Here is a 12,970-nt window from a genome sequence, read left to right as displayed (position 1 = left end):
TTTGTACAAAATAAACTTGCAACCATATTTTTAGTTAACCTGTGCTATTAATTTTCTTGGATGCGATACAAGCAAGTTTCCTGTGTTAAATTAAAAAAATAAAATCAACAAAGGAGTTCCAAGCAAGGTTAAAAAAGGTCAATATCTAAAATTCCGAGGCTCGACTAATGACTATCCTTTGGACTTCCAAAACTAACATACGTTAAACGATCGATTTCCCATTATACAGGATCTATTCTATTCTCCAGTCGATCGAGGACAGAAAAACATAAATGACGTTCACGTAAACACGTGTTACATTTGACCCTGTTCTCGGCTCATCGCAATTTTTCTACTTTGACGATTATTAGTTGCAAAAACTGTACTAGTATCAATCAATTCTGCTAAATGTTCAACGATTCCCCCATTTACCTTAATAAAAAATGAACAGGTCGATTTTATGTAAAGTTCCTGAGTAATTTTTCAGGGCGAAGGTTTATTCAATGTTTATGTATTACGTGGTTCACCGTCCCATTTCAGCCAGACAGTTCTTGAACTTTGACCTGCTTGCCTCCTAGATTGAAATTCGCTGAATTTTTATTTTTGGAACCGCTTGAAAAGATTTCTTAATTCATCGTCGGGTGCCGGTGTTAAAATATATCGTTGACGTATGCGGGAAGGTCAGTTACGAATCCGATAAGATGCCTGAGACATTTGAAATATTGAGAAATTCTGAGACAGAACAATCACAGGCCTATATTGGGGCCAGAGGTGGCCATTTTCAACGCCTCCAGTGAAGGTAAACAACTGTATATCATTGGGGTATAAAAATGGCCATAACTGGGGAAGATCGAATAGGCCACGTGTTTGTACGAACTTTTTACTTTGTTTTTGTGTCCTCGATTGATCGCCGAAGTATGACCCACATGTTAGGACACCGTATGGACAAAGTCAACAGAATTCTATCCATAATAATATTTTCTGAAGTCTGCTCAAATTTAAAGAGGTCTAAAAGAATATCTAGGAGAATAGTTTTCACTTAGGAAGGTGTAGATAATATAGACATTTATTTATGTTGATTGAACGACTGCAAGATTATATTTTTCTTGCGTCATTGTTTGTTTTCTTCGGAAACGAGACGAGAATTTTATATATTGGACAGCTTAAAAATAAAAAGGCTCTAACTGAAGTTCCATTTATCGCAAGAGGGTAAATATAACTTTGCTTTCGTTTCACCAAATAAATTTCATTCAAATAAATTGTATGAAAAAAATAATTTTTATCATACAAAAAAAGATATAACCGACTTTGAAAAAAAAAAGAAAAATATATATGTCGAATTGAGTAACCTCCTCCTTTTCGAAGTCGGTTAAAAAGGGTACGCTCCTATTTAAGCTTGTTATAGAGATGCGCAAAGATATAATCAAACAAAAATTTGAAAAGTGTACAAGATCGTTAAATAATAGTTTAGATTGAAAGAGACGAAAAATATGAAATGCGGAAATAAATAAGGTGTTTCTCGAAAGGGACCGTAAAATTTTCTTGTTGACCAACAGAATATTTAAATGACGTCTATCACGTTTAATTGCAATCACGCGTACTTCCATTTAAAACACAAAAATTTGAAATGTTCCTTACCATTCGTACTTGATCGAAAAAATCCTGAAGGCCCTTTTGGGAACCCCTATATGTAAAGTATACGTCCAAACGAGCGTGCTTAATTAAGGAACTTGACACGAGAATCGATTCTGATTGACGTAGGAGCGACGCAGGTTGAAGGAACGATTTCCAACCTTGGCACTAGCGGAGTCCGATGCGGAGATGTGTCGTACTACTTTAAGAAATTACGAAACCATGGCATTGGCTCGGGAAGTGTGCGAAGGGAAATGTGCCATGGGCCGTCCTTGTCCGACTGGGCTATGCAGGCAACCTTCCAAAAGGTTCGTTACTTTTTCGTACAACAGTGTCAGGTTCCAGACCGCTCGTGTCTATAGACCGCAACGTCCGTCACGATTGCTCTCGTTTATCTTTCTTCCCCAGCTCGATAACGTAGGATGGTGTCGCATAGACAGAAGAAAATGAAAATGATTACTCGTTACGTTTCATTTTTTTCTGTCTATAGGAGCCCACGAAGAAAGGCGTCCACGGGCAGCACCAGCAGCCTGAACACAGGAAGAACGCCTCCTCAGACACCTAGGTTGCTACCGTCTGCACCACCGTCGCCAGCCATGCACAGGTCCACCAGTGTCCTGTCGGCGAGACCTAGAAGTGGTCCTGCTGGGCTCCACTATTACACTGGGTCGGCACCACCTTCCAGGTGAGCTGGGAAATGTGTAGGGGAGAGTACTGTACCAGAGAACATTTTTCGAGACCAAGCTTGCCAAACTTTAACCTAATATGGCAACCACAACATTTGCCTACAGACATGAAAATAAAATACATTTTTATATGTCTATGCATTTGCCGAATTCTACAGAACAAAATAATATTAGAAAACAAAAGCGAATTGTTGATGAAAATCTTAATAATCGCTGCTACATAGATGAGAGTATTAACAGGAAAATTAAAAGTGTTCCTAGGTACATCGTGCTCTAAGTACAACACTCTCCTCTACTTTGAAATTAAAGTATAACATTGAGTTACGTTTGCTTATCTATCGCTTGAATATTATAGGATGATTTTGTATAATAGTCTTTTTGTATAAATGTCTTAACACTTTTCTTTTGGAAGAAAAATCGCAAAAACCATCTGGCCGGGATCTTTTGCACGCCACTGTATATTAACAAAAATACAGAAACCTATGAACTAGATAGGTTAAGCTATTCGGTAATAATACAACTATTCGACTAAACAACTAAAGTGTTCTTCATCACGACTCGCCCTCGACTCGTCAACTTAATAGCATGATCTTTCCGTCGAAACATCCCTTATTAACGACTCGCATTTTCCCACCACGCAAACTGTTTTCGGCCGGATCTATTACCAAATATGATCATGTCAGCCTTCGTTCGTTCGCACCTCCTGTTTTCAAGGGGCCTCGCGTTGCTGGGCCTGATGACTCGTGGGTTTTTCCACCGAGTCTATAATATTACTATAATTCTACGATATTATTAGAGAAACACTGGGATTCCTAGCTCAGGGACATTGACCTTACACCATTGTATCCTTATCATTATCATCTGAACGCTGAGGTCCAAGAGTCAGGGACACTGAGCTTTCGCCATTGTATCCTCATCCGTCAAATAAAATCCTACAATAGTACCCATCGTGTTACACAGAAGCCTCTTCATCCGTTGTCCTTTGATATAGGATACCAGCTTCCTCAATCCAAAGTACACCGATCTCATAATTTAGACTGTCACTGCTCACAGGACCCTGATTCATCAATTCTTCGATGTCGTTCCTTCCAGGGCGGTGTCGAGGGTGGACCTATCAGGAGCAGTGGCCTGTAGTAGTAGCAGCACGAGTCTGCAAACGCTAGGCAGATCAGGCATGTCGGGCAGTAATTGGAGGTTGACCGCCGGTTCCGCTCCCAACACGCCGAGACCAACGCCGCCAGTTTCTCCTCAGCGTTGGCCAAGACGATCCTCCACTCGACAGACACCCCAATTGCCAGTCTCCCCTGAAACCTCCTCCTCGACGACGTAGCATCTCCGGAACTTCGCTTCGTTCTCGACTCTGCCCGAGTAATTACGGAATCGATTCACTCGGCGAAGACAGGCGTCGGCCATCCGCGAACGTCGGATGACCGTGTCCCCCATAAAATGCCATAATCGGCCCCCTGGAAGACGATGCTCGCCGAAACGGCGTAAACGTTGAAACGCTTTCCCGAAAGGACACTAAAAGGCTTAACGTACCCGGATACTTCAAACAGCTTCAACTGCAACGAGTATATACGCCAGCTTGCCATTTCATCGCTAACGCAGTTTTGCATCGACGTGCAAAGCGGTAGGAAGCTTGAAGAGTCTGTCGAGAAGCAGAGAGAGAAGAAGAAAAAAAAAAGGAACGTTGTACGATAACGAAGTCGCGCTCGAGTTTCCTCGTTCGAATCGTAAACGGAGCTCGGTTCCCGAGAGCTGTTGAGGTTTATTAAAAGCTTCGGTGGATTCCTTGGCTGGGAAATTGTGACCTAGTCGACGTGAGTCTCCATGTGATCGTTAGCAAAGAGAAAACGGCTTCGATGGTTGTTTCTACTTTCGCTAGAAAAATTTTGGGACGCTCGAGCTTGGGAATTGCTGTTCTCGTTTGAACGCTCGTATCGATTGCAGGCGCGGTGTCATTCTCTTTGTTTTTTCGTTAAGCAACCAAACGATGCACGCCACAAAGATGTTATACTATGGCGAGAGCGAACGAGAGGAGTAATTTTTCATTGGTGCTCGAAGAGTGATCGTCGGAAGAGTTCCTCCCCCCGAAGAAACTTGCATCGACGCGAACGACCGTGGATGGGCAACGTGGATTTTGGAAGAATAGAGTGGATAATTATGATCACATGATCATCATTATCTATTCTTGTTTTCATGTTGTTGGGCAACGAAGCACGTTTATTTAAATGTGTTTGAAAAAGTATTCCAATGCTGTGTCTGGTGGTTGTGAAAGTATAGAGTACTTTTATTCGTCTTCATCCTCGAATACCGAATGAACAGCCAGCGTATGTATGTAGTTTGTTAGTGGGTCTAACTAATATGGGTACGATCGGCTTAATTGTATAGAATTCTAATCTAGTAGATTATGCCCGTTATTAGTCAGACTCGCCAACTTCTCATGTAGTATGTAGGAGACTGATATCCTTTCATTTGTTGATTATTCTATGGAGGTGATTTATGTATTCAAAGAACTTCTATTTGAAACTTAACCATTAATATTTATTATTTGAACAATTTTGACAGCTGACGTTTATTTTGTTAACTTTTGTTCAGCAGAACATTATGTAATGGTAACATATATACAGCCAAATATTAAAAACAAGCCAGTTGCAAGTGTACAATTCGATTTAAAAGTCCGGTATCAAATTTAAATCTTAGGGCATTTGAGGGTTAGTATCTGCAAACATATCATAAATTTTACTTCAGCTTGTTTTATTATAGCGTGTAACTGTTAAACCAGTCTTCGCACTGTATTGTAAATCACGATGATCCTTCGATGAACTATTTTTTATTATACCGTAAAGAAAATAGTGATAATTCCCATTACACCAGAAATTCGGTATTCGACGACGCAGCGAGTAGAAGTGGGTAGATAATTAAATATTCGACAGCATAAATGGACGCAAAATACAAGTGAATATTTGCGCATAAACGGATGCAGATGTATTTCGATTACAAAAAGATCACTGAAATGTGCCCATCCCTGTGTGTGATTTCGAACTATGCGCGTGATACAGCAATCACCGACAATCTTGCGTACGATTGCGCGCACACACGTGGACGCAATCGTACCCTCCTCGTAAAGACCTCTTGTTAATTAGCATTTTTAAAAAAAAGAAAAAAAAGAAGAAACGCGCATAATGAAAGTTGTTGTTTACGACGAAGACGGAGCCGCGATGGATAACAAGTTAGCTGATATTGTAAATATCGAATTGTCCAAACGGATTCACCGTAATAATACTTTACTGGTAGAGAACTCTCGGCTACTTTTCCAATGTAATATTATTGTCTCATGGAACGTAGGAAATTCGCTGTTAGACGCTCAGAGAAATCGTCGAATTCACGTTGAATCGATCGTTACGTTCGCAATGACATTCCTCGTTTCTTTCGAATTTCATTGTTCGCGAATTAACGATAATCGCGTGCGATTTTCAACACTGACGCACTGTTTACGTTATTGAGAGCACGATCCAGAGATAGACGAAATTCATCAGATAAAAATTACGAAGATAAAGAGGATATAAAGACATCATTGACACACTGAGTACGGATGTGTTAAGATAAAAGATTAGAATGGGAAATAAAGGGCGACAAGTGTTGGTCCCATTTGAAAATTTGAATTACAGGATGCAGAAATAGAACTTTAAGTGTTTTATTGTTGAAGGATTTCGTCCCATCTCTGGCAGGGAGCCCTCGGGGTTGGTCTGGGCCTCACACTTGGAACCTCAGCTTTATAAAAAAATAAGAAAATTGTGTGGAATATTGAGAATATTGATTTCGTGATTTTTTATATGAAGACCTGTATAGTTTGACTCATAAGGAAGGCTATTAGATTCTATTAGATTCTATTAGATTCTGCTTTAGATTTGATGCTATTAATTGCTCCCAGAATGTGTTAGAAACTAGTTTAATAAACTATCGTTTAGACAGAGTCTGTCCAAGCTATTAATTAATCGTGTCTAAGGCAGAATCCAACTGGCAGACCCATGATGAAACGCTAAGTAATATTGCTCTTGATATCAAAAATATCGTAAACAGAAGCATTTATAATACTTTACCTACCGACGTACCTAAAATTGTTCATAAAATTCTATAACTTTTGGTTGAAATTTAGAAGCTGGTCAATGTTAACATTTTATTTACCGGGAACCTATTTATAGGCTTTTTAATTGCAGTATTTAGCTATTCGAATTTATTTACTGTGTTGATGCTTGTCTACTTAACAATGATCAGTGTTTGGAAACAGACTTGGCTTTCAATGTATCCAGTAACAGTATGGAGGAATTATTGTCAGCCTAGATTGGCATATGCTACTATAGAAAATTCATTTTCGGATTAAAGATTGTTTCTAAATAGCCCGGTGGATAAAGTGTTAAACTAGCCTTGCTTTAAATTATTAACAAAATTTATGAAAAGCCTTCTTCAAACCGAGTACCATAATTTGACGATAGGAGACCCCGGAATTAAAAAGCCTGCGATAGGTAAAGTGTTAATCATAGAGGTTTGTAAAAGCTCGTGGAGGTGTCTGAAGTCCACCCTGAGCCTTCCTCGGAACAGCTTGAATCGTCCCGCATCATTTTTCATCTAATCTTCATTGGAACGCGTCGATTGTGTTCATGGTCTCTAGAAAAGCAATTCGCGCAATCGCAGCTAGCTTTCGCCGAGAAAGTGGAGAAAAAAACAATCATCGCTAAAGCTCGAAATCGAGTATGGGAGATCTGGTATCTCGCCGAAGAGGCGCTCAAGCACTCGAGGGATAAGGGATGAACGAGAAGAACGCGAGCCGTTGTTCCTTGAATCGTTCCATTGAGTTTGTTCGCAAACCGTCCATTGCAATTGTTGGATTTGTAGCAAAACCACGCCGTTTAGCGCAAGTTGTTAATCCAAAGGAAAGCATATATATACACGAACATATACATATACTCGAGGCGTGCCAGTTAATAAACGCGTTTCGTGCACGTTGGAGCGATGGCGGGACTGAACACGGGACCTCTCTGGCGATTTCTGACTTCAGACACGATTTTTAAAGCGATACATTGTAGTTAGACGATACTATGTAATTGACATAAATGTATTAAACGTATGATATTAACGAGGGGTTCCCATCGTTACGAAGGGAGACTCGGAGATGAAGAAGTTCTGGAATGTTGGCTAACAACGCCTGGTAACTTTTATGGAGGTTGAAGTGCAATCGTATCGACTACTGGCACTGTTGATGATCGATCGCAGAGGGGAGATAACGTAGTCAGGTCTCTCGTAACTCGATTCAGATTTTCAGGATTTTAAGCAGGAAGTTTGATAAGAAATGTCTACTCGTTAACCCTTTCGGTACTATTGCCGCCTATAGACGCCATCCATGAAACGAGTATGACTACTTTCTATGCCAGTGATTCCCAAAGTGGGTGCTGCAGCGATTCAGGGGGGCACTGACGACCAATGTAGGCTGTAATTCAAAAGTTCTTAATTGCATTTCCTTTGTCATATTTAATGGAACGTGGATTCAGTGAGGTAACCAATTTATTAACAAAAAAAAAAAAAAAGAAACCAATTGCAAAAAGTAAATCGCGGTGATTTAAGATTGCCGCTGACGAAAATAGAACGGAGGATTACTAAATTGTTACCAGCACACCAGTTTCATCCTTCTCATTAAGATGGTTTCGAATGTTTTAACTGTTTTTTGTATTACATTCTATTCCGAGTTCAAGAAATAGTTTCATCATTTCGAAGTTCAATGTTTCAAATTTACACCTTTCTATACTACATTTCACGAAAAAGATGGAAACATTAATTCATATATATTTCCTACGCATTAATTGCTATTGAAATTAAAGAAAAATTACTTTCCAGAGGAGTGGGAGGGGGGGGGGCTAAGATAATATTTTTTCTGGAAAGGTGGTGGTTGGACAAAAAAGCTTGGAAACCAGTGTTCTATACTATGCATTACGAAACTACAAAAGTTTAGTGCCAATCACGCTCTAGATTTCTCTGAATGCCGCAAAACACGTTTTCGTATAACCGCGGCCGGCTCCTCCGTACCGAAAGGGTTAAGTGGCATACTGTGATTAATTGTTTCGTCAAATAATATTTATTTTTGATATTTGAGAAAGAGAATATTTGTAGATTCGATTACTTTCGTACATAGATTTCAACGTTAATGTGAAACATATAAAGGAACCACTAACGAATCACAGATATTGATACCTAAACTTGAATATTTGATATGCATTCACTAATACCTCAGTTAACATTAGTAGTGCCAAAAAGCATGTAAATCTAAACGGGTACAAGATGGAATTGACCATTTTACCACTTTCGCTGCGGACGAAAATAAGTGGCCGTTAGCTGAGAGCTGCAATTATGATATTTTTTTTTAATGAAAAATTTCTTACGAACGTTCTAATGTGATCATTTTGAAAAACATATATTTGTGGTAACTTATTTTATATATAATATGATTGGTGAACAAAAAAAAAAAATGGAAACTGAAAAATAATCAAAAACAACAACAATAATAAAAACATTCATATATTTTCAATTAATCCGCAACGAAAGTGTTACTAATGGAGGCATTAAATAAATTCGTGAACAGTTCAACCGATATCGCCAGTACAGTGTATGAATTGAAATTACAGGTACCAAGTAGCCTCGAGCCGAGTTCTTTACAATCTGCAAAGGTAAATTAATAATAAAGAGGTCCAAGTTACAGAGACCAAACCAAAATGTATACCGAAATTTTAAACGTTAAGAAGCTATATTTTATTAGAACGACAGGACGTCCAACATTTCAGAACTCATTCGTACTCGTCGCCCTCGTTCGCACTTGGTTTCAGCCAAAAAAGCACACGTTCGAATAGTAGACTTCCCTCGGAAGTGCATAGTAAAACTGCAGCGTGTTCCGGGCCTTATATCGGGCCTGCACCGGTTTAATAATGTTGTGATGTGTGTTAATAAAAAGGTTACGACTCTTAAACGCACCCGTGTCGCACCCTTATAAACGTATAAATGGAAACTAATTGTATGAAAAAAAAAAAAAATCCAGATGTCCGTTTTCAAGCGATATCAGTCCCTTTACGACGTGCACGACACGCGCTCGTTATCGGCCGCCTTGTATGCATACACACTCGGTAGGCATACGTTGTTACAAATGGGGATTTCAGACGATTTTATAACTTGTTGGCAATGGTGATTATTATGCGACCACGTCGTACGTTAAGTAGAGAAAGTTGTTAAAATTATTTCGTGCACCGATGTACGATTCACCGACGAGCGTGAAGCATATAAGCGTTTGCGAGCGTGTCACTATATCATCACTCCGCGTCGTCAAATGCGTATATTTAATCGATTCGCGTGATAGAATCATTTATTTTTCTAGAAATCGTTCGATTTATCATAGCGTAAAAAAAAAAAAAAGTGAAGAATCAATTAGCGGGTAGACGTTAAAAGCGCGCTGTTAAAGAGTACGATGGAGGCGCATGTTTCAATTCGATTGTTTAGCGTCGCTCGATTCGGAAGGTGTTCTTAAACGGTTTGCCTGTTCCAGGATTTATCGTTAAAGTCACTTTCTCGACGCGACACTGCATTCTCTCGAATAGTCCGATCATCGGTCCGATCGAACCGATCGTATTGATCCAATTGAAATCGAATTCTTCATTTTGTTTCTGTTTTCTGTTGTTAAATATAAATAGGTGTTGCGAGAAACTGATGAAGGCATCGACTTCATTTTTCCTACGGTTTAATAGCACAAAATTTGTTGCTGTTATAGGGGAAAAAGGGGGCTACTCGATTTTTTTAAATAAAAGATGTTATGTAGATAAAAATACTCTTATAAAGCAAAAGCAAGCTCTTAACGGGCAAGTGTTGTTCGGTTTTATAAGAGTTAAAAAAAAATATGCGGGACACGTTTAAACAAATTTAAGAAGAACGAAGTAAAGGTTCAAAGTTCGATGGTTAATTTGATCGGTATCGGTGGGTCTAGTTATCGTTTTTGATCAGTTCAAGAGAATACAGCGGTGATAATGTTAAAAATTCATAAAATATTTTTTATAAACTTATTGTTTTCAAGGTTTTGCTCGATATCGACATATCGCTGTTGTATCAATTAAATATATATATATACAATATATATGCATTATATATATACATATACATATATAATATATATATAATATATATACATATATATATACAATATATATGCATTATATATATACATATACATATATAATATATATATAATATATATGCATTATATATATACATATACATATATAATATATATAATATATATACATATATATACATATATATGGATATGTATATAAATATATGTATATATATTTAAGTACACACAGATACACATAGGACGCATGACCATTTAAATACGACGAAAATTGCATCATGTAGAAAGGTATACTCTACGAATCACAAGCAATCTTGGATTATGTTTCTTCATCTTAGAATTTCGCGCGAACCGTGCAATGTTGTATCGACCATTTAACGCGTGAATTAATTTTAAGCGTACGAAAATTCTTGTAGCTAGGAAATGGCACAAAAATTACGAGAATAATGCTTAAGAAATCATTTCTTAACGACATTTATGTACAGTGAGTAACTTTAACAATTTCTACTTTGTTTGAAAACCGAAAGAACGATTAAAAAAAGAACGAGGTAATATTGTACTAGAACATTTTTTTTTTTAAATTATCTGCAATGTGCTTCGATGTCTAAAAAGAAATTATTTCTGAAAGAATAGATATCAAAATAGTGTTCATTTACCAAAACAATGAAACATTGGTTTCTTTGAGAATCATTTTATAAGAAACATTGTGAATTAAATAATCAAATTTTATACTTTTGTCAACTAGACGTCAACGTTTTAATATAATGCATACCTTAGTTACTTACAACGAAGTAAAAATTGCGATTTACCCGAATATTAAATTTACTCACTGTATACGTATACTTCACCATTAAGGTTTGTGACATGTATAGCGTGGATCTACGACATACAATTTGCTGTGAAGAAAAAAAAGGGAACCGTACGATTAGTTCATGTGAAACAAGTGATAACAATTTCTATCTTTGTTTAAACCTGAATGTGCATCACATTTGTCGTACATACTACATTTTACGTCGCGACGATGAAGGTTGAAAATAATTATAGCTGGCGATTAAGGTTTCGACGTATTCGTAAAATGTTTTATATTTTCTATTGAATGCTTGAGCTACACTACTTTGGGTTGTGACTGCGAAAATAAAATACATAAAAATGGAAGAAAAACACACACACACACACACACACACACACACACACAGAGAAAAGTAACAGGAAACCGTCTTCTAAATCAAGCAGTGATTCGATTTACGCTTAATAGGGTTACTCTCGAAATCAAGACGCTGTTTCGTAATTATTTTTTCTCCCTGGAATGAAAATTAGTGTAAAATTAATCCAGAAAGTCTGCATCGTTCAGTTCTTTTCTATGAAACATTAAACACGGGAACAAACGAAAAGTACCTACACGATGTGAATAATTGGATTGTATCTGATATTCATTGAAACATTTAAAGCAGATCTCAAACGAAAATTAAATTCTTTGTATTGTTGAAACGTTCCATTAGCGACATGCCCGAGCATCAAAAGTTATCTTCCTAAGTTTCAACTTATTACACATTGACGTGATTTTGCTAATTAATCGATGTAATTATATTTTCACGAACTATGTAACATCCAACGATTCGCAATTCCAGTGAAACTGTATCAAGTTCGTTCTGAGCACTTTTCTGTTTGTGGAAACGATGTCATGTCTTTAAATGCAATTTAATCACATTTTCGTTCGACCGTTTCTTTAAATATATTGAAAAATTCAAGGGCTTTCAATAGATATTAAGGACTGTTGAAAACATGTAACACGTCACTAATGATTTACGAAATATAACTGGGAAAATTTTGGTATATATCTGTAACAATTTAATAAAATTTCTGGCGCTTCGTAAAACAAGTTTGCAATGTTTTCTTTCTGAGCGAGGAGTAATAAAAGTTAGTTCGTTCATATAAAACGTTTTCTTTCGACGTGAGTTTCTAAATTATCTCCGTTTCTTTCGGAAATATAATACTAAGAAGTCCAAGGCAATTCGTTTCAAAAACACATGTGTTAATTTCCTAATATTATCAGAAATTTTCCTGATATCTTCTTTTTCCTGGTAACTTTGAAAGAAACAGTGGTATTCTAGATGCCAAGTTAAAGTATACAACTTGTATGTGTTAAAATTTGTTAAAAAAGGGAGGCCTCTTACATTACATGTTTAGTAATAACGATTATTATTGGATGGAGTGATACCAGTAGCTTTTGAACGTGGAAGTTTCTAAATTTACAATATTCAATATAAAGGGTGCATTCAGAAAGGCCGCCGTTAATGGACAAAGAATTGGTATCGCCATCTCGCGGTCAAAAGGAGGAACTAATTTTGGAACATTTCAAATTAAGGCTGCGCAGGAGCTAAACTAGCGCCACCAACGAAGAGTAACGAAGAATAGGTGAACTACGAAACAGTTTTTCGCGTTTTTTATCCATAATAATGAAAACAAACACATAATGATTATGCATTTCGTAATCAGGGGAAGTAAATCT

General features: G+C 37.4%; 1 protein-coding gene across 1 annotated transcript in view; it reads left to right on the top strand.

Annotated features, from left to right (window-relative positions):
• LOC128891015 (dual specificity protein phosphatase 15) overlaps positions 1 to 4,148 on the top strand; it is an 11,612-nt gene extending 7,464 nt beyond the window's left edge. Inside the window, exons 6-8 of the mRNA XM_054150139.1 lie at positions 1,741 to 1,919; positions 2,102 to 2,296; positions 3,390 to 4,148. Coding sequence (XP_054006114.1) covers positions 1,741 to 1,919; positions 2,102 to 2,296; positions 3,390 to 3,627 — 612 coding nt within the window. The 3' untranslated portion in view covers positions 3,628 to 4,148. The remainder of the gene's footprint in view (positions 1 to 1,740; positions 1,920 to 2,101; positions 2,297 to 3,389) is intronic.
• Positions 4,149 to 12,970: the final 8,822 nt, after the last annotated feature.

This window comes from Hylaeus anthracinus, unplaced genomic scaffold, assembly GCF_026225885.1.
Source record: "Hylaeus anthracinus isolate JK02 unplaced genomic scaffold, UHH_iyHylAnth1.0_haploid 12001, whole genome shotgun sequence".
Lineage (NCBI taxonomy): Eukaryota > Metazoa > Arthropoda > Insecta > Hymenoptera > Colletidae > Hylaeus > Hylaeus anthracinus.
This window is presented reverse-complemented; position numbering and strand designations above follow the sequence as displayed.